A 21,859-nucleotide genomic window follows, 5' to 3' on the forward strand; every position below is an offset into this window, starting at 1 on the left:
GTACAATAAATGTAGAGCTATTGGCAACATAGAGAACAAACTGCTATTAAATGACTGCTAGCTTTTGAGTCTCTGCACCATTCTAAATACACCCGCAAAAGTGACACATTAATCAGATGAAGTGGCAGATTTCTAATCCTTACCTTTATAAAGTAAATGCAAACATTCTTTATTAGCAAAATAATTCATAACCTCTATATCCTAAATTAAACAATGATACTTCATTTTTATTGTATTTATCTTTAAAGCTGCTCAAACTCAAGCAATATCATATTAGGGCTGTTCCTATTCACCAGGAACTATATAGCCCCAAGACTAGCTGTTCCCACCCATTAAAAGGGAATCAAACCATAAAGTCCTAATTGTCTAATCAATTTACTAGAGAACTTGAGCTTAATGAAGTCCTTTGATCTCATTGTGCCCACTTAAATATAAAACAAAGCTAACTGAATAATTGCCTTAAACTTTTATTGCACCAACTTTTACTGCAAAACCATTGGAATATTGGTAGCACAGCATGCTAGACTTCCCTTCAGAAGCCTTTCCATTTCTGATCCTTTATGTCATCTTTAGAACTTCTAATTTAAACTTTTGATCAGCTGTCTTAAAACCTCCTGATGTGGCTTGTGTCAAAGTTTGGTCGATATTCCTGTGACGTGCCTTGGGATGGCTTAGTATATTAACAAAACAACATAAATACACGTTGCTGTTGGTACATACAAAACAGTTTCAAATCTCTGTTCTTGTTTAGGAGCAGATGAGTTTACATGCTGGTGATTACACAGTAACTTTTTTTTTAATTAATCATCAGTTAATGTGATAGACAATTATTTGGCTTGAGCATAATATAGATGTTCCTGAGCTGATTCAATCATTTAATTCCACAAAAAAAGTTATTCAGTCACACTCCCTGGCTTTAAGTGATTTGCTGTTGTTCCAAACTATTCACTCAATCCGTGCAGGCTTTGGGGCAAAAGCAGGAGGTGGGTGTGGGATTAATTGGCTAGTTTTTACAAACGGGTGAGCCACAGCACCTTGTTCTGCACTCTGAAGTTCTATAAAAAAGCAAGCAAGAGAGCTGAAAGTTTGGAGCCCTGCATTTGGAATGCAGTTTTGGATTCTGATATTCACAAACTGTATTGTGTCCAATGTAACATCCCATCATGGCAGCCCGAGAAATTCATTTTGTTCTCAAATACTCTGTCAGAAGGCCAATTGGTCAACTAGTGTCTGCCAAAGAAGGAAATCTAACATCCTTACCTCATCTCTCCTGTACAGCCAGTCCCTGGGTTATGATAGGGTTCCGTTCCTGGGTTACGATAGGGTTCCGTTCCTGAGAATTGTTAGTAACCCAAACTGTTCATAAGTCGGAAATAAACAACAGTGTGTGGGAGAGGATCACATAAACAGGTGTGAGGGGAGAGAGAGCAGGCACGGGGAGAGTGGCCGCCAGCCAGCCTCACTGACTCAAGTCAGTGAGTGAGTGAGTCTGCTTAACCTCCCAGCTCTGTTCGGCTCCACCCAGCCCCTGATTGTTACAGCTTTTGGGGGAAGAGGGGCTGCGATTAGGAAGAGAAGGCATGGGGAACTGCCCTGCTCCCACCCAGGAGAAGGTTCCTGCAGCCCTGCAGCAGCCGGCAAATCCGTCCCAAATGCCAGTCTCCGAAACGCTCGTTCGTATGTACGGAATGTCCATAAGTCGGGCGCCTGTAACCAACTCGTAATAGCCCTCTGCAGTAACCCAAGGCAACTCAGTAATATCAAACCCACCACCATCACCTCCTGGCAGCTGGAAATTAATGCTGGCCCTACCAGTGACTAGTGACTTTTGTTTCAAAAAGCACAAGGGCGGTTGCTCAGATGCCCAGTGTTGGTAGAGCAGGGAGAGTTCAAATATTCAGTGGCTTGTATCCATAATGGTTTTGGAGCATTCATTTCCATCTTAAAGTGTTGTTGCTTTCTAAAACCCATGGGCTTTCAGATGTCAATTTCTTGCCATCCATGCACCCACTGACCCCCACCCATACCTCTTCCCAGTCTAACTATCCACATGTCTAAGTGGATCTTAATAGTGTCAGAAACATCACCAGCTCAAGTTCTGTATAACAGCCTGACCCTAGGTATCTCCAGCTGCCTCAGGGTCGCATAGTGGTCAGGCATGAGAATTACTTCTCTTTCGCAATGATTCCTCCTATGGTGAACCATCATGGACATTATTATTCAAGGATTGGTATTAGCTACCACTAATAAGAACAGGCACTTGTATACAAGTCAATTTTTATTACAAAATCAGCACTTTTTAAAGCCTTGAAATCCCTTCCAGTGAATGGGTAGCTTCAATTGAACGGTGACCAGTTTAAAACAAAAGTTGACTTGCTGTCATTAACCATAAAGAAATGCCTGTGTTAAATATTCTATAATAAATATTCCATCATCACCCACTAATGGCCTATGCTTTGGATCCTCTGACTGCCCTTAACTGGAGACAGTCACACCTCGTGGATCTGATGATGCCAAGTAATCAGAATGACAGGCAAAGTAAGTGGGGACAAAAAGTATATTCAGACCAAATGTTTACTAATAGAATATGTGACCTAGAAATAACAAGTGAAAACTCGAGAAAATATAACCACCATTGTAAACATAGTGCCATAGGAATCACAACGTAAGCTCTGAGCTTTACTGCCACCCAGTACTGTTCATGGGTGTTGTTTAACAGGATTACTAAACAAACCAATAAATGCCACACACAACACATATTCAAGGACTGACCATATTGATCTGAATATTCCCACTGTCAAGGTATTATCCTAACTGGTGGCTATAGTATAGAGAAGAGCACAGCTGCAGTCTTACTACCATAACCCTGTTGTGATGAAGGCTACTTAACAGTAAGTGTGAACGTAGCCAAGACAAGAGATCCCACCCATTCACACTGGGCTAGGTTGCTGCACCCTGGCTACTAAACAAGGGCTACTGTGATTTGGACAGCTTGCTTTACTCCTCCTGAAAGAAAACTTTTATTTAAATATTGCAATATATAAAAAAAATGAGCATACTTACCATTTAATTTGCGGGGTTTGTAGCAGTGTTCTGGTAAATGAGGAAATGAGCTGTGCGTTCTGATATCCCCATTAGTTTACACTGCAATCCTAAATCACTGCTACAAACTTTCTCAATAGCTGCCTGATAAGCTTGTAAAAGTACAACTGTGTATTTCCCTGCAGTGTTATATACAGTACTATGGAGTGCCTTGACAAATACAAATAGATTTAGTAAGTACATGCTCAAGTAAATGTGAAACTCATTTTAAATAGAGTGAGACAATCATTCAAAATAATAATGAGTTCGTTTACAATTAAGTACATTTTTGAATGGTTATAGTTGTTGTTCAGTGTCAGTTACTAAACAAACGATTAAAAGCAAAAGCACATTGTAGGAACGTATTCATGGATAGACCACATTGACATCCCCACTTGCAAGCTATTAAGTGACTAAAATGTGAGGGAGAAACACAGTCATATGATTATTAAACCACAGTCTGTATGAAAGCGCAGCTGGGTGAGATCCTGGACGATACAGGAGACCACCCACAGTGAAGAGTGGTTTCCCACTGTACAACGTGCTTCATATGGGATAGGGAGCAAGGAGAGTCACCAATCAGCTTTAAGCTGAGACGGTAATGACAGCAACTTTAATAGGTCCTCAGATAGACACCTGTAATGAGGCAGAGGGCACTAAAATATCGAGCAGCTACAAAAAAGTCCTGCAAAGTGAAAGGGCAAGAGTGGAAGGAGAGAATGAGAGAGGGCCGGGATCATTTGATTTGACTGCTGACAGGAGTCTCATGAAGCAAAGGGGTTACATCCCACACATTACTACATATACGTCAGAGGGATCAGGTTAACTTCAGAAGTGAAAATTTCTAACATAGCAATGTTGGGCTCAAGTTTCAGGTTACATGAGAAATTTCCCATCTGAGGGGGAAGACTCATCAAGGTGATTCTGCAGGAAGTTTCCAGGAAGCAGTACTATGCCTGGGTAAGAATTACACAGAAATGAATCAATGGGACGTTGATAGAGTTGGCATCCAACTAGGTTTGTGCTACAATCCTGCCTAATGTGATAGCAAGTCAATTGATGAGTCATTTCACTTAGAACTGCTGTTCAAACCAACACCCCTCTATTTATGGAGATTTCACAGACACACTCCTCGGCATTACTGGACCGCAGACTAATCGCAAGACAGGGTTTATTAGAAATGCGGAGATTGTTTGAACTCTTGTGCCCTTGGAGGGCCGTGTCCAGGGTAAATTGTTTGTACAACTTGTACCCAGGAGCCAAATAGAATGGTAGTCAGCTGCCTCTCCCCTCGCATTCAGTCCTCACACAGATAGAGGGGATGAGGTGGTGTCCTTTCAGATGTGGAACCCACTCTCTTTCTATTGCCCTCGAGGCTTTCCAGAGCAGTGGCCTTTTTGCAAACTGATATCATCCAGGCTGATGACTCCTCTCTTCTTCTCTTGCACCCCTTTGAAGATGACCTAGAGAGAGAGGGAGAGAGAAAGCAGGTGAGAAACTTGTCTGACAGAAAGGATCCATCTCTTCTTCCCTGCTGGTCAGTGCCACGATCTGGGCCTTTGATCCTCATTGATGCTGAGCCACTTTGCAGCTAATCTGCAAAGGTTTGTGATTACTTCACCAAATGAAGCATGTTTTACCTTGCACAGATCTCCAAAAAAATGTGCCTAAACTTACCAAAGCGTAGTTGTTCGTTCTATTTATTCTTTAAAAAGCTAAGCAGTATTACACAGGTAGATAAGGTGGTTAAGAAGGCTTATTGGTATTGGGTTATTATTGTCACTTGTACCGAGGTACAGTGAAAAACTTGTCTTGCATACCGATCGTACAGGTCAATTCATTACACAGTGCAGTTACATTGGGTTAGTACAGAGTGCATTGAGGTAGTACAGGTTAAAAACAATAACAGTACAGAGTAAAGTGTCAAAGCTACAGAGAAAGTGCAGTGCAATAAGGTGCAAAGTCACAACAAGGTAGATCGTGAGGTCAGAGTCCACCTCATCGTATAAGGGAACTGTTCAATAGTCTTATCACAGTGGGGTAGAAGCTGTCCTTATGTCTGGTGGTATGTGCCCTCAATGCTTGCATTTATTAATCGGGGTATTGAGTACAGGAGTCAAGAAGTTATGATGCATCTCTATAGAACTCTGGTTAGGCCGCATTTAGAGTATTGTGTGCATTTCTGGTCACCTCACTATAGGAAGGATGTCAAGGCTTTAGAGAGGATGCAGAGGAGATTTGCTAGGATGCTGCCTAGATTGGAGGGCATGTGCTATCAGGAGAGGCTGGACAAACTTGGGCTCTTTTCTCTGGAATGACGGAGGCTGAGGGGTGATCTGTTGGAAGTGTATAAAATTACGAGGGGCATAGATAGGATGGACAAGCAATATCTTTTTCCCATTATTGAGTGATCCAATACCAGAGAGCATGCATTTAAAGTGAGAGGGGGTAGGTTCAGAACAGACATGAGGGGTACATTTTTTACTGAGAGAGTGGTGGATACCTGGAATGTGTTGCCTGATAGGGTGGTGGAGGCAAATTCATTGGGGGCTTTTAAGAGGGGCTTGGATGGACACGTAAATGAGAGGAAAATAGAAGAATATGGGCATTCTGTAAGTAGGAGGGATTAGCTATGTCAGCACAACATTGTGGGCCGAAGGGCCTGTTCTGTGCTGTACTGTTCTATTACCCATTAATACTTTGATTGCTGAATTGTGCAGTTATTCCAGGGCCATGTGCAAAAGTAATGTGTATATGAAGTCATTTTTTTGGTGCTAAATTATGCCGGAGTAGATATTATTGACCTTTTGGCATCAAATACATCTGGTAGATCAATCAAAGCAATAAGAGAGGGTGGGCAGTTCTCTTTGGTAGTGGGGAATTATGACTAGTCTGCTCTACTTGATCCAGTCTTAATTGATTATTATAAGTTTGCTTCTGTGTTAGGAACACCCAATTCTTGAGGTGTTCTATTCTCAAGAATGAGTAAGAAAGGGAGGTAGCAGAGATGATGGTATGAAAATTAAGAGGGTGCTAGAAACACTGGTTATGCTTAAAGGAAATATGTCATCTAGTCCCCACATGGGACCTTGAAGGAAGTGGAGATTGGAATTGGTTTGTTATTGTCCCATGTACTGAGGTACAGTGAAAAACTTGTCTTGCATGCTGTTCATACAGATCAATTCATTACACAGTGCATTGAGATAGTACAAGGTAAAACAGAATGCAGAACAAAGTGTTACAGTTACAGAGCAGGTAGACAATAAAGTGCAAGGTCATAACAGGTAGATTGTGAGGTCAAGAGTCCATCTTATGGTACTGGGGAAAATTATTAGTAATTCATAGAGACATAGAATTTAGATTTAAAAGAGTAGAACAATTATAATAGAAGTAATGAGTGGATCTGCAGAGAGCAGCTTGCAATGAGTCACCACGATCTGGCGAGGGCCTGTCACAATCTTTTGATACTCCCTAAATACTGGAGAGGTTCCAGGGAACTAGAAAATGGCATTTCTGATACCTTTGTTCAAAGAGAGTGCAAGGACATGCACAGCAACGACAGGTTGGTTGGATTAACCTCAGTGGTGGGGAAACCTTTAGAAGCAATATTCAGCGGAAAAAAATAACAGCAGATTGAATTGATAAAGGAGAACTACAGATTTCTTCAAGGCAAATCATGTTTAACTAACCTGACTGAATTTTTTGTTGGGATAATAGAGAAGGTTAATTTGGTAAAGTCCCAATAAGAGGCTGGTTAACATAATTAAGCACCTTGGAGTCAAATGGTCAGAAACAGAATGGATAACACATCTGCCAAGAACAGGTAAATATATATGAATGCAGGGTTAGTTAGCAAGATGGCACATAGACAACATGATCAGTGAGAGTACATTGCCAGGAAAATCGTGCAGAAGCCAATTTTCAATATTATCTATTTCTTGTCAAAGCACGCCGCTTTGATATTTCACCTGACTGCAGTAAGTTAGGATCAAGATAAGGGAACAAAAGGGTTTATCAAATTTGCGCAAGACTATTTTCTCAGAGCATGCACGTTAACAGTGTGAAAATTCCTGTGGAATTTTTGATAAATAAACAATGCCTATCAACATGTGTCGCCTGGAGATCTGCCCATCTCCACGATCGGTGGCTTGCCTTTTTTTGTCACTCCATATCATCTGATTTTCCTGAAAAGATAAACATCCTACAGCAATTCCCACGCCCTTGGACCATTCCAAAACTTCCAACCCGCCAATGACTTACTTCTGAAGTTAGCCTTGAATTTTATGGAGGAATACATTAGAGCTAATATGTGCACAGGTAGATTCTTGAACCAAGAATTAGATTTTAGATAATGGGTTGAGAGAGAAACGTCAGACTTAAGAAACCACTCCAATATTCTTCAATAAAACCATCAGATCTTTGGAGGGCAGACCATCTTGTGTAAATCATCCATGGTTTTAACCCCTTTGATTTCTGTAAACAATCTTGATGCATTCCTACAAATCTGTGCTCTACTGCATCCCCAATTATCTCCGAGCTTGTACGTGTCTTGGTCATAACATTTTGATTTTCCTATTTACTTTTTCTCCTTTAACACAGCCCTCAGAACCCCTCTCTTGCCAAACATCTGTCCTTGTAATCATGTGTTTTCTGTTCAAGTTATGTATGGTGATAGTCCTTTATGTGCAGTACTAAACTTGAACTGTTTATTTTATTATAAAAGATAAGATCTTGGCTCAGTACTGGAGAGGAGTGTCCAGCAGCTCTCAGAGAAGGACTTGGGAAGTCTCTTTTTTACCTTTTTTTTTCCAAAACTGTCCCTTGTAATTCTGCAATGTACAGGGTTATTTCTAACCACAACACCTTTAGCAGATGCAACCCAGTGCATGGTAAATAAGTTTTCTGCAGCCATCAAAGGCACATCTTAATGAGAGTTTCTCAGACTGAGTGTTGGCAGTGACACATACGGACAGCTGTTTCTGTGCACATAGTGCATGTGGCATTTTGAGTCTGATTACACACAGTATGACTGAACGCTCTTACATACACATAAAAAACTATCCTTGCAAAAGCCTCGTTTTCCATCATTCCCTGTCTGTTGTATAAGAGGGACTGTTGCAAGTTTGCAATTCTGTAAGATAAATGGAGCTGAGCATCAATATTTCAGGATAATTAAGGGCAGCAATGTGCTCACTCACCAGTTCTGTCCTCCACAACTTGGTCAAGATGACGGAGATATTCCAGGGGCTACAAAGTTCTGGGGATGGGATTTGGAACATAAAGAATTTTACCCTATTTTCAATAGTTCTTTAAACCTAGAGAAAGGGTAGGTGGAACGTCTGCCTGTCCCCATTATGCTCCACCTCACCCCCCCCCCATGTAAATGGGGCACATCTGGAAGAACAGGGAGCCATTAGGCTATCCTGAAAAACCATCACTTAATGTCTCCTGTGAAAATGACCATAACTAAAGACTGCTGTGCTTCTCACCAAGTGCTTAAGAAGCCTTGAAGCTCTGGGATAAATTGCTGCAGGGATTGATTATCTTGCTGAGGAGACGTGATTGTTTCACTGGGAGCAAGAGAAGGGAAGAATGTTTTTGTCCCAACGCCAAGATAACAGTAGCCACCCTGTCTCTCTTGTTGGTGGTTTGGGGATGATAAGGTGCCTCTTGCACATTGATACCCATTCCAGATATGCAAATGACCGTTAACTCTGAAAGTGGAGCAGATAAAGCTGGTGCTCTGAAGTACTTGTGTTGGCTGAGCGCACTCTGAGATGTCTGAATGTGTGCTATTTGCTGTGTACCTACTACAATACAGGCCGTCCCCAGGTTATGCCAGGGTTCTGTCTCTGGGAACTATTCATAACCTGAACAGTTCGCAATTCGGAAATGCAGTTGCAAACCCAAGTTTCCACCCAGCAGAAGATTCCTGCAGCCCCACAACAGCTGGCAAATCCTTCCTAAACGCCAGTATTAAACGGTTCCCTTATACGATGAGATGGACTCTGACCTCACGATCTACCTTGTTGTGACCTTGCACCTTATTGCACTGCACTTTCTCTGTAGCTGTGACACTTTACTCTGTACTGTTATTGTTTTTACCTGTACTACCTCAATGCACTCTGTACTAACTCAATGTAACTTGCATTATGTAATGAATTGACCACTACAATCGGTATGCAAGACAAGTTTTTCACTGTACCTCGGCACAAGTGACAATAATAAACCAATACCAATACCAAGTCTCCCAAACGCTCGTTCGTATGTAGGAGCTGCTCATGAATCTGCCGTTCGTAAGCTGGGGAGGACCTGTACTAGTCCTTAGATTTTTTAAAAGTCCTGCTATTTTAAATTTAACAGTACTCACACTCTCGAGACCTGGTCCTCTTAGTGTGAACCGACTCGTCCTCCAGCCGTGCCCTCTGTTCCTCTCCCACAGTGCATGCCCATAACTACCATTCCTCTTCACAAACACCTGGATCTTTCCAGGGGAGTCTCCAGACAACTTGTGCCTGAAGGTCAGACAGAGGTTGCCTGCGTGTGTCATTCGTCCCAGCGCCAGGAGAAGATGGGCAGCTTCCCTCCGTTTGTAGTTAGACACAGGAAGAGTCAGATACCAACCGTGACCTAGAAACACAACCAGGAGAGAATTGGACTTGGCATGTACAAGGGTTGCCATTAAAATGGGAGTGTAACAAGTGGGCATCACCAGCCAAATCTCAGAAAGAAAGTACAAACTTGGATTTATATAGAGCCTCTCATATTCTGTTGATGTCCCAAAGCATTTTTCTGCCAATGAAGTGCTTTTGAAAGGTCGTCACTTTGTACTATTGACAATTTGTGCTGAGCAAGGTCCACAAGAGCTAATGTGATTAGTAGCATGGTAATCTGAGTTATGATGCTTCACAGATTGGCCATAACACCTGGGAGAACTTTCTTGTTCTTCGTTAGATAGGTTCAAGGAATATTTTATGTTCACTTAAGATAGGGCTGAGATTTAATATTCTGGCTGCAAGAAGTGCATTACTGCCCTGGATGAGGTACTTTAAGCCTAGATCAGGTACTTTGAGTTTCTGGAATAAGACATGAATGCTGTCAGGATGAAAGCTATCAAATGTTTGGACCTAATGGAAACCTTGGGACTGAACGCTTAGGCATGAATTATCCTTATGTCCTGTATACCTGAGACTAACACGAGGATGAGCCAGTGATCACTTTCACTACCTAGCTTGAATGCACCCAGATGGCTCTGGGGTGCCACCAGATACATTCAATGCCTGTCTTTTGTTTCCCCTGGACTCAACTGGGAAGCATTGGTGAGGGGAGGGGGATTTTCTCCACCTTAAGTTGCTATATAATTGCAAATTGTTCTTGCAGACGTACATTACCTTTCGGATGAGAGGAACAATATTCTAATTTAGTTTACATGCTGAGCTCCCTGTGTTTGTGTTTTATTCATGGTGCCCTCATCTCAGGAGATTACTTGCAATGATGCATCATACATTAAAGCCCTGAAACCAGAATATTGAGTCACTTTCAAACAGGCTTGGGTGGAAAAGCCTGCCTTCTCCTTGCTAAAGTGGGGAAGCAAGCTTTGGTGCTGCTTTTTTTACAACAGCAACATCACCCACCATCACAAATGGGTACTAGAACAAAGAGCTTTGGAAAATCCACATGAGCTGGCAGGTAAACAGAGGACACAGATTTAAGATAAATTAAGATTTATACAGCACCTTCCACATCCTCAGGACCTCTGCAGAGTGCTTTACAATCAACAATCTTGAAATCCAGTCATGTTGCAAAGATTGGCATAAGAACCAGGGAAGATAAGGAGAACTTTGCCTTGTGTGGTGAGTTATTATGACTTGAAATGCACTGTCTGGAAGGGTGATGGAGGCAGAATCAATAGTAGCTTTCAAAGAAGAAAGAGGAGTGAATGGAATAATTGGAGAGCTCTTTCAAAAAGTTGGCAGGGATACAATAGACCAAGTGGCCTGTGCATTATGATCCTGTGATTCTATGCCTAATATAAAAGTAACCAATGCCAAATACTTATTGACAACAACTAGTCAGCAATGGAATTGTTTTTGATTGCTGCAAATTCACTTTTGCAGTTTTGGCACAAATGTCCATAGCTAACAAGATAATTGTTACCATGGCTCACCATGTCTTTGTTCCTCATGTACAACAGCCAGTACGTCACAACATTCCAGAATAGAGCACAGGGTTTGAATTTGTAATTTAAAGACACTAAATATTCAGTTTGCAGGAACTAATGGCTGTTTTCATTTAAGTGTAACTACACATGATTTACACACACACACACACACACACACACACACACACACACACACACACACAGAGTAATCAGACTAAATGGTCTATGATGGTGTTTATACTCCATATGTATCCCCATGGCATCTTATCAACATATGCTTCTATTCCTTTCTCTCTCAAGTGCTTCTCTAACTTCCATTACATACATTAATGCTGTCACTTGAACTATTCCTAGTGGTAGCAAGTAGCATTCCTTCTGCATTTCCATTGAATTTATTGGTGACTATATTTACGGTCCCTAGTTTTGGACTATAAGATCTATATAGCACTTAATTAACATAAACTAAATTAGGATTTTGTTCCTCTCATCTGCAAGGTAATTTACATCCACAAGAACAATTTGCATTTATATAGCATCTTAAAGTTGAGGAAATATCCCACAATGCATCCCAGCTGAGTGCAGGAAAAACAAAAGTCAGGCATTGAATGTATCTGGTGGCACCCCAAAGCCATCTGGGTGTAGTCAAAGCAGGCAGTGAAAGTGATCCTGCCCCATCCTCCTGTCAGTCTCAGGTACAGAAAGTACATTATTTCTATGCCTATCATTTCTATGCCTATCATTTCTATGAATCCTCAACTTCACCTTTCTCATATTTTCATGTTTTTTCTCATATAGAGAGAGATCGCTCAGCCCATCAAGTCTGTGTGGCCCTCAGAGCAATCCCATCAGTCCCATCCCCCAACGTATTTCCTTGTTACCTCTACTCTCTCACATGTCTATTAATCACTTCTCACTGCCTCAGCAAAGCAGCCAGCATAATCAAAGACCCCACCCACCCTGGACATCCTCTCTTCTCCCTCCCATCGGGCAAGAGATACAAAAGCCTGAAAGCACGTACCACCGGGCTCAAGGACAGCTTCTATCCCACTGTTATAAGGCTATTAAGCGGTTCCCTATACAATAAGATGGACTCTTGACCTCACAATCTACCTTGTTATGGCCTTGAACCTTATTGTCTGCCTGCACTGCACTTTCTCTGTAACTGTAACACTTTATTTTACATTCTGTTATTGTTTTCCCTTGTACTACCTCAATGCACTGATGTGATGAAATGATCTGCATGGATGACATGCAAAACAAAGTTTTTCACTGTACCTCAGTACATGTGACAATAATAAACCAACTTAACCTCCCCACCAGCCATCTACACCAAAGCAGCCATTAACCTACCAACCAGCATGTCTTTAGGAGGCAGGGAGGAAGTGGAGTGCTCAAGAGAAACCCATGCAGCCACCATGAGAGCGTGCAAACTCCACACAGACAGCGCCTGAGGTCAGGATCAAACCCAGGTCATTGGAGCTGTACAGCAGCTCTACCTACAGCAGGAAGGTGTCACCATAAACACACTCCATTATCAAACACCCTTGTCATGGGTGGATTCAGGCTGTTGTGAGCAGCTGATTGCTTCTTTAAAAGTAGGGAGTTGCCCAACCACCTCCACTCCCACATTCCAGTTGTAATCCCACCTGGGTTCTTGTATGTATAGAGAATTCTTGGCTCTGACGGGGTTTAAGGAACAGAATGAACCATTCCCACTGGAAACGTTCATATAGAGTCTTCCACTGATTTCCTGCTGGGCTTTGGACTTGTACTTATGGAGAATTCTTCACTCTGATGAGGTTTAAGGAACTATTCCCCTTGGAAACGTTCATATTTAGTCTTCCACAGATTTCCTGCAAGGCTTCCATGCATGCCATGGGTTGTTGTTCACCCTTGAGATGTGGGCGTCACTGACAAGATGGACATTTACTGTACAACAGTTACTCCTCTTCCAAAATTGCCTACTGAACATTTTAGGAGGTCTTCCTGTCAAGAAATGTGCTATCTTCTTCCTTGCTTCCAATTATTCCGAGAAGATAGTGGTGGACCCTCTTCTATCGAAGTGTTCTTTGGAATTTTTATTGTATTTTTTTTGGTGACTCTTATATTGTCCCTAGTTTTGGACGGAGTATAAAACGGAATTATTACTACACCTATCAAACTACAGATCTCTGTCAGGATACTTCTCAGCTTCTCCTTCTGTATGTTTTCTCGATAGAGAAAGACGCCATTTGGCCCATCTATGCTGGCCATTCAAGGGGCTTGCTCGCACAGTTAAGATCTATCAAGATTATTGTGGGAGTGGATAAAAATTGTAAGAATTCTTTATCTTTCCCTATACCCACATACCAATGATCCTGTCATTATCTCACTGCTGCTTGCAAGATTTTGGTGTCTGCAAATTAAGTTGGGGTTTTATCCTGGTATGGTTAGTGCTTCCTATATTACATCAGAGATTGTACTTTTTATGCTTCACTGGCTGCAATGTACTTCAGGACATCCTGGGGTTGTAACAGGCTGGAATAGCAATGCAGAGGGAAATTTAGAGCTGAAGCTAAGCTGTGTTTGTAAACTGAGGGATTTCTGTTCACACTATAACATAAGGACACAAAACTGGAATCCCTTCACCTCGATCAACACATGGGAAGGAAGCCTACACCATTTGCATGTGCTTAGAGTTGATCTATTAACTATAAAGGCAATTAGTTGAAAGGGGACCTCTGTTGAGATCACTATGCAATAGTTGTTACTCTAATCAATAATAATAAATAGCTCTTTCAAACCAATCCTTGCCCTGAACTGATCCCCTGTCTGCTGTGCTTCTGTGAGAATGTTGAAGCATTTGGGAGCCATTGAAGCTATTATCCAAGCAACACTCACCAATCAGGGTGTGTTGGCCTTTCCTTGGTCCCCATATATCATGCTCTGTGCCACCCGGTGGAGTACGTACATAGCTGGATGCTCAGAAGCTGGACAAGGGCGTCCATCATTCTGATTCGTCCCTGAATCTCACTGACCTCAGTGTCTGCCCTCACTGGCCTCCTGCTGTCTCTCTTAATTTGTTCTGCATACCTATTTAAGTAATAGCTTCCCTCCAGTACTGTTCTGTCAGGGTCATACTAACACACCACTGTTATCACCCAGAGTTTATGTGTCAAAAGTTATTCCAGCTCAGCAACTGCAGTGAAATTCGGATAAGCTGCTCTTCAAACAGCAACTTTAATTCCAAGAGAATGCAGGTAAGAAGGACACTTAGATTTATAGTCATTTTTGATGACAAGGGATTTCCTAAAGCACTTTAAATACTTTTGAAGTGCAGTCATTGTCATAATGTAGGGACACATGGCAGCCACATTTATCCACAGCAGAATCTGTTTAAAGCTAATTTTCCTGAGGATTAAATATCGACACGGACACATGAAGGACTCGCTTGCTTTTCAAACACTGCCACGTCTGCTTGAGAGTCTGATCCAAGAGGGAACCTTCAACAATGCAGCGCTCCCCAGTATTGCATGGAAATGACAGCCTGGATACTCTGTCCAAATCCCGGAATGGGACTGGTATTTATTCCCGTCACTATTGACATATGATCTGACTCACTGACATTTAAGAATCAACCATATTGTGTGTGGAACAGGATTTGGGTACAAGGAAAGATGCGCTGGCCCTGGAGAGGGTCCAGAAGAGGTTCACACAAATGATCCCACGAATGAAAGGTTTAACGTATGAGGAGCATTTGATGTCTCTGGGCCTGTGCTTGATGGGGTTCAGAAGGATGAGGGGGAATCTCATTGAAACCTACCCGATAGTGAAAGGCCTGGATAGAGTGGATGTGGAGAGGATGTTTCCATTGGTAGGAAAGTCCCTCTTAGGAGGTTTTGCTGTCAATAACTGTGCTGGAAATGGGTCAGACAGGCTTGCAGCAAGTATTTTTTTTAAATAAATGGGATCCTTTCTAATGAAAACTCCTAAATAAAAACAGGTACCTTTAAAAGATCAATGTTTATCTTGCATTCTGTGAGCTAGGACTGAGGATGCAGTCAGCACCAACACAGGCCTAGTGGAGCCTACCACTGATAACCCACTGCTTGAGATTGCATGGAAGTGATCCATTTAATTTCCCTTTAATTACTTTAATCACAGAGCTTCATTTTCTACTTGGGCCACGGCTACAGATAAGGCCAATTTTTGGCCTGACGATTGGGATAATTTGCTACATGTTTTGTTCCACTGCCATATATTTGAAGGCTTGAGCAACAAACGATTTAAGGGGTTTTGATTACCTGATGGTTCAGGGACTCGCTCCCAGTGAAGTCCTGCATGTTTCTCCTGCGTCCATCCACACATTCCATGGTCAAAGTTACAGCTGTTCACCAAAATATCTGCCAACAAACCAAACACACAACCATTTACTTCAGGCAGCTAAAGGAGAACATTGGTTCATTGGTGGTTCCAGGTGTAAGTGTCCTGTGGGAGGGAACATTGGGATGTCCAACTTAGGCTGTGAGCTTGTTGGCAAGGAGGGGTGGGTGAGGCAGGGCCTTTGCCATCTACAGGACGACTTCAGCCTTGTATGAGCAAAGATCTATTGGTCACTGAGATCCTAATGCCATGGGCTCTGTCTATACTTCTCGCTGCCTCAGTAAAGCAGCCAGCATAATCAAAGGCCCCACCCACACAGGTCATTCTCTCTTCTCCCCCCTCCCATCGGGCAGAAGATACAAAAGCCTGAAAGCATGTACCACCAGGCTCAAGGACAGCTTCTATCCCACTGTTATAAGACTATTGAACAGTTCGCTAGTACGATAAAATGGACTCTTGACCTTGCAATCTACCTCATTGTGACCTTGCACCTTATTGTCTACCTGCACTGCACTTTTGCTAACTGTAACACTTTATTCTGCATTTTGTTATTGTTTTACCTTGTACTACCTCAATGTACTGTGTAATGAATTGATCTGTATGGATATGCAAGACAAGCTTTTCACTGTACTTTGGTACATGTGACAATAATAAACAAATTTAAAGGAACTAGTATCTTAAAATAATCTCATCCTCTAACCATTTCAGGTTAAAGATCCCGCTGGTATTTGCAATCATTTGGTTCTTCTAGGTAACATTGCTAACTATTTAATGCTTGAAATTAGGCAGGGTGAAACCAATCAGGATCGTATAATATTTCCTTAAGTGTCAGATCGCCTTCACCATTTGTAATCAACTGCACACCTCAATGGTTAACTAGGGGGCTGTCTCAGCTAATGCTAGGCAAACAAGGACACAGTCTATCCAAGAGAATGATGGTTGAAATTGTTCAGAGCGGGAGCAGCAAGTTTTGTCTGAATATTCACCCACTCGAGGACTCTGAGCACATACTGAATGAGGCTCTACAGATTTTTGAACAAGGCTTTGCAAACTGCACCATTCTCCAGCACAATCTGTTATTTAAATACTGTACATGCATGTTCTATTGTGTTACAATGAAGCCTTGTAAGGTGCAAATACCAAATCTCAGCTAGGATTACCAAGATAAATCATTGATAGAGTATCCAGGGGCAAACTTGTCTGACCTAATTGGAACCTGCAACAGTATAGCTTTGGGTTTTGGAATGGACATTTACAGATCTGCTCAGAGAAATTCATCTTCGATCACTGGTGCTAAATGCAGCACCGTGGCGCAGCTAGTAGATCTGCTGCCTCACAGCGCCACAGACCCAGGTTTAATCCTGACCTCGGGTGTTGTCTGGAGTTTGTGACTGCGGGTTTTCTCTGGGTCCTCCAGTTTGCCTCCCACAACCCAAAGACGTGCAAGTTGGTATGTTAATTGGCCACTGTAAATTGCCCCTACTGTGTAAGTGAGGGGTAGAATCTAGGGGATGGTTGATGGGAATGTTGGTGAAATAAAAATGGGTTAAGGTAGAATTAGTATAAAAGTGCATGGTTGATGGTCAGCATGGACTTGGTGGGCAGAAGGGCCTGTTTCCGTGCAATTGAGAATGATTTCCACCTTCATGGCTCTACTGCCTTAACAAGGTGTAATGATCGGTTGCCAGGGAGATTCCAGACAAAGTTCCAGCCCGGACATTTCCAGAAGGTTCTGACAGAAAGGAATGTCAGGCACATTGAACCACCTTCCAGCTTCCTGAAAAACAAGGATTACTAAGAAGCAGGTCGATCCTAGCAGAACAAGGTACCACCTCAAGTTCCACCATTTCTCCTCCCTTGAAACATATCAGGAACTTCAGATCCGCTATGTTCAAATACAAAATATGCTGCTTACGTTGGGATTAAATTAATAAGACTTTCCGGTGCTGCATTTAGCACAAGCGACCAAGGATGAATTTCTGTCGATGTCCATGCCAAAACCCAAAGCAGGTTCCGGTTATGTCAGACACCCTCGCCCCTGGATACTCTGTCAATGATTTATCTTGGTAATCCTAGCAGTCAATTCTGTTGTGTTACATAATTCCTTATTTCTTTACAACAGCTTCTCCATGGAGATGACTCCTGGATTCCTTAGATCACTGATTCTTCTAGTACAGAAAGCCATTCAACACACCATGCCTGTGACCACTCTTTAAATGGACTATCTAAGTACTCTTGTCCTGAGTTTTTTTCCATGCAAATTTTGCTTTAAGTTTTCTTTCTGGAAGTTCCTATTGAATCTGGTTCCTCCAACTTTCTGGGCCTTGCATTCCAGATCTTGATAACTCATGGATGAAAAATCTTATTTTTTCCCCTTAGATATTTGCCAATTGTCTTAAGTCTGTGTCTTACAATAACCAGCCCTCCTGACAATGCAAACAATTTCTCCCCATCTATCAATGTCACCCAATTCTGAACCTGTAAACCTATTGCAGGTAAACCTCCTCGACACCTGCTCCCAGGCACTGCCATCCTTCCTAAAGTGTGATGCCCACAATGTGAAACAAGTTCTGAAAATCAAAAGAACTGCAGAACCAAAAGCAGAAAATGCTGGAAAAACACAACAGGTCAGGTAGCATTGTGGAAAGGAAAAACAGGAAACATTTCGGGTCTGAGACCCTTCATCAAAACTGGGAAATAAAGAGATGCCAGTAGGTTTTCAGCAAAAGGGAAGTTGGGGAGGTATTGGGAGGACAGAGCGAATGTCTATGACAGAATGAGTTGAAATAGTTAAGGTGGGATGTACGGGGATGAGGCTGGGACCTCTGCTGAGGACTGATTGTTCAGGATCAGCAATGATCACAGAGAATCTCTTTGTTCTGCATATCCCACCCCACCTTCTCTCCTACTGAAAACTTACTTGCATCTCTTTCTTTACCAGTTCTGAGGAAGAGTCACAGACCCAAAATCTTGCCTGTTTCTCTTTCCTCAGATGCTGCCTGACCTGCTGAGTATTTCCAGCATTTTCTGTGTGTGTGAAACATGTTCTGTACTCTTTAATGGTATAATAGAAAATTATTACAGTTGAGTTGAAAAATGACCTTCTGGTCAATTAAATCCATACTCTCAAGGGAAGGACATGCTACAATAAAAATACATGATTGTACCTTCTTACTACTTCAACTTGCATTGATGTCGTTTTGTATATTTTGTATGTAAATTATGTATAATTTATGTTAATTTAAGTTTACGTTAACATGTTTGTCATGCTGCAAAAAGCTAAATTTTCATGGTATTTATACCCTGGGCATGTTTGCCTTTGACAATAAATGAACTTATTACTGATTTAATAAATCATGGAGATATTCAGATGGGGTACCCTCAGTACTCCAAGTGCAACCTAACCCAAGCTTTGCATTGGTTATCTCTTTGCTTTTCTAAGAATTTAATTTGCCCTTTTTGAGGCTTCTCCAATTGCACAGGAAACCTGTAATTATTTTCACACCACAATTATCCTTCTCTTCTACCCTGACCACCAGTTCTTTTAGATTTAAAAAAAGATAACCATGATCTTGGTCCTAAATAATAAATTCCAGATGTAACCGTAGCTGAGCAATTGCAGTCATTAGAACCAGTCTTTTATGCATGCAGCTGTTTTGTGAGTATTTTAATGTGATATCGTCCATTTCCATTGGAAAGTTAACCAGTTCTCCGAGCACAATTCACCTTGGTATGACTGATATTTTTGTGACATTATTTGCAATAAGTAAAGGCACTATGAACATTTCTGTAACATCCACTGCCCATCCTTAAGTGAGTCACATCTCAGCTGAGGCCCTCACAAGGTTATTCTGATAAAGCCCTCCTACTTTCAGCAAACTAAGGGTGTGAGCTATTATTTCACACAGTTGGAGAGACCAGCCAGGTCCAAAAAGAGTGAGTGACAGGACTTAAATAAATACCTTGGTCGTCCGCTGCATCATTTTCTTCTGCAGTAATCCCCTTTTCAATGTCAAGAAGGCCAAGTAAAGCCCCATTCCCTCCAGGCTGACGTGGGACTGCAAAATGTATGAAGAACTGTTAGGTGCAACTCAAGACCAATCACGTTCACATACTCCTACAATTACATCACTGGTGAGAGGTATAAACTAAAGCACTTTTCACTGTCCTGCACATACTTGATTCTTTTACCATCCAAACAATGACAGGCTAAGGAAAGCAAATCGGCAAAACATCCCTTTCAATAAGCCCCTGTTAGGTTACTGTGTGTGCGCTGGTACATCCTGCAATTCTCCATCTGTAGAAAATGTCTATACTGTTTAAAGACTGGGTTTGAGGGTGGAATAGGATGGGCGGAAACATGTTAATCTTGTTCTCGAACAATGCCCACTTCTTGTGAATGATTAACAAACCCACAGAAACAGAAAGTTCTTAACAACCAGATAATCTATTTTAGTGATGTTGATTGATTCTCTAGTAATAATCAAAATAGCACTATAGGAACTCTTATGCTCACCTCAGAGAGCAGATAATAGTGGCTATGTTTTTCAGCTAATGAAGTAATTTTGAAAAGAACTCTGGCATGACCTGAAAGTAATGTGAAAGATGCCATCGAAATATTTCTTTTTCTCTCTCTCTCCAAAACTGATGAACCTATCCAGTATTTCCAACACTTTTTGTTTTTACTTCAGATTTCTGGTTTTATGCCTCTTTCTTTTTATATGAAGTTTCTTGTCTTTTGTCCTGGCCTCTCCCTTCATTGATTGTTTTGTCCAGACAGTAATAGCTTTCTGCAAATTTGCAAGATCTCTGGTTCAATCCCTGACTTGCTAGGAGTAAAGATACAAGCATTGGCTTGAGCCTTGAATCCCAGTCACTAGCCAACGATCTCTATTGTAAATATGTGTCTGAGAATAACATTAACTTCTACTCTGCATGAAACCACGTAGATAAGTGACAAGATTCATTTTCACATTTCCTTACAACAGAGAAGGAGCCATTTCGGCCCATTGAGTCCATGCCGGCTCACAGAGCAATCCCACTCCCCACTAATTTTCCCTGTAATCTATTCTTCCTCATGTTCCCATCAAGTGCCCCCAACATTCTGGCACTCACCTACACACTAGGGGCAATTTACAGTGGCCACTTAACCCACCAACCTGCACATCTTTGGGATGTGGGAGGAGAACGGAGTACACGGAAGAAGCCTGAGCAGTCGCAGGGAGAATGTGCAAACTCCGCACAGACAGCACCCGAGGTCAGGATTGAACCTGGGTCTCTGGAACCGTGAGGCAGCAACTCTACCAGCCACACCACTGACCACCCAAAATTATATTTTAAAAAAAATTGAAATTATATAGCATTTTTCACAACCTCAGGACATCACAAAACATTTCACCGCTAACAAAGATATTAGGAAATCTCTGCTTATAGAGTCATACAGCGTGGGAACAGGTTATTTGGCTCACCACATCCAGGGGGCATCCATCCGTATTCATCCCATCTTTTGGATCAACAGTTCCCAACTATTTTGAATGAAAACCTCACTTATTCCCAATTGTAAAATGCACTCCCTACCTCCCCCCCCCCCCCCCCCCCCCACCCTTTAAACTCCTGGTCACTCACCAACCCTTTAAAAGTGTTGGGAATGACCCAGGTACTGCAAGCAGACTCACAAGTGAGGCCAGCTGGCATACTAAGTATATTTTTACCTTCTTTTTCTTTGCAAATTTTCTAAGTAAATTACCTCAAGATTATCAAAGTCTCATGGACCCTCTGTAATATTTGGCACTCCAGGAGGGTGGTGTACCCAGAGTTTGGAACCATCGTTTGGGATAATGACATAGGAACTTTGACAGCATCTGAATGAGTAGTCCACTGAACCGTCAGGTTAAATTCTGTGCTCCAGATCTCTGTAATGGGACTTGGATATCAAATCTTCTGTCACACTGATCCAAACCTGTACATATGGACAAGATGGGTGACTGGACAGGGCATCAAGAACCTCTTATGGGAAAAGGATGAACCAGTTAAAAACGGATAAAACAAATATGATCTGCATTTCTTTTCTGTTGTGTTAGCACTAATGTCTTGTTTTACACAGTCTTTCTTCACTGTCTTGTATAATTTATATTCTGTGTGTTGTCTGAATCTATGTGCCTGTGATGCTGCTGGAAGCAAGTTTTTCATTGTACCGGTACCTCACCGTACTTGTGCATATGACAATAAACTTGACTTGACTTGGACTTGAACTCC

The 21,859-nt window shown here is 41.9% G+C and overlaps 1 protein-coding gene across 2 annotated transcripts in view; it reads right to left on the bottom strand.

Moving 5' to 3' along the window:
- Positions 1-2,262: 2,262 nt before the first annotated feature.
- Positions 2,263-21,859, bottom strand: part of npnta (nephronectin a) — a 56,091-nt gene continuing 36,494 nt past the window's right edge. Inside the window, exons 9-12 of one of the 2 annotated variants that reach the window (XM_052037018.1) lie at positions 19,567-19,662; positions 15,526-15,624; positions 9,452-9,711; positions 2,263-4,544 (exon numbers count right to left, since the gene is read on the bottom strand). In XM_052037018.1, coding sequence (XP_051892978.1) covers positions 4,443-4,544; positions 9,452-9,711; positions 15,526-15,624; positions 19,567-19,662 — 557 coding nt within the window. In that variant the 3' untranslated portion in view covers positions 2,263-4,442. The remainder of the gene's footprint in view (positions 4,545-9,451; positions 9,712-15,525; positions 15,625-19,566; positions 19,663-21,859) is intronic. The other variant, XM_052037008.1, reaches the window with a different exon arrangement.

Source organism: Pristis pectinata, chromosome 2 (genome assembly GCF_009764475.1).
Source record: "Pristis pectinata isolate sPriPec2 chromosome 2, sPriPec2.1.pri, whole genome shotgun sequence".
Taxonomy (NCBI): Eukaryota; Metazoa; Chordata; class Chondrichthyes; order Rhinopristiformes; family Pristidae; genus Pristis; species Pristis pectinata.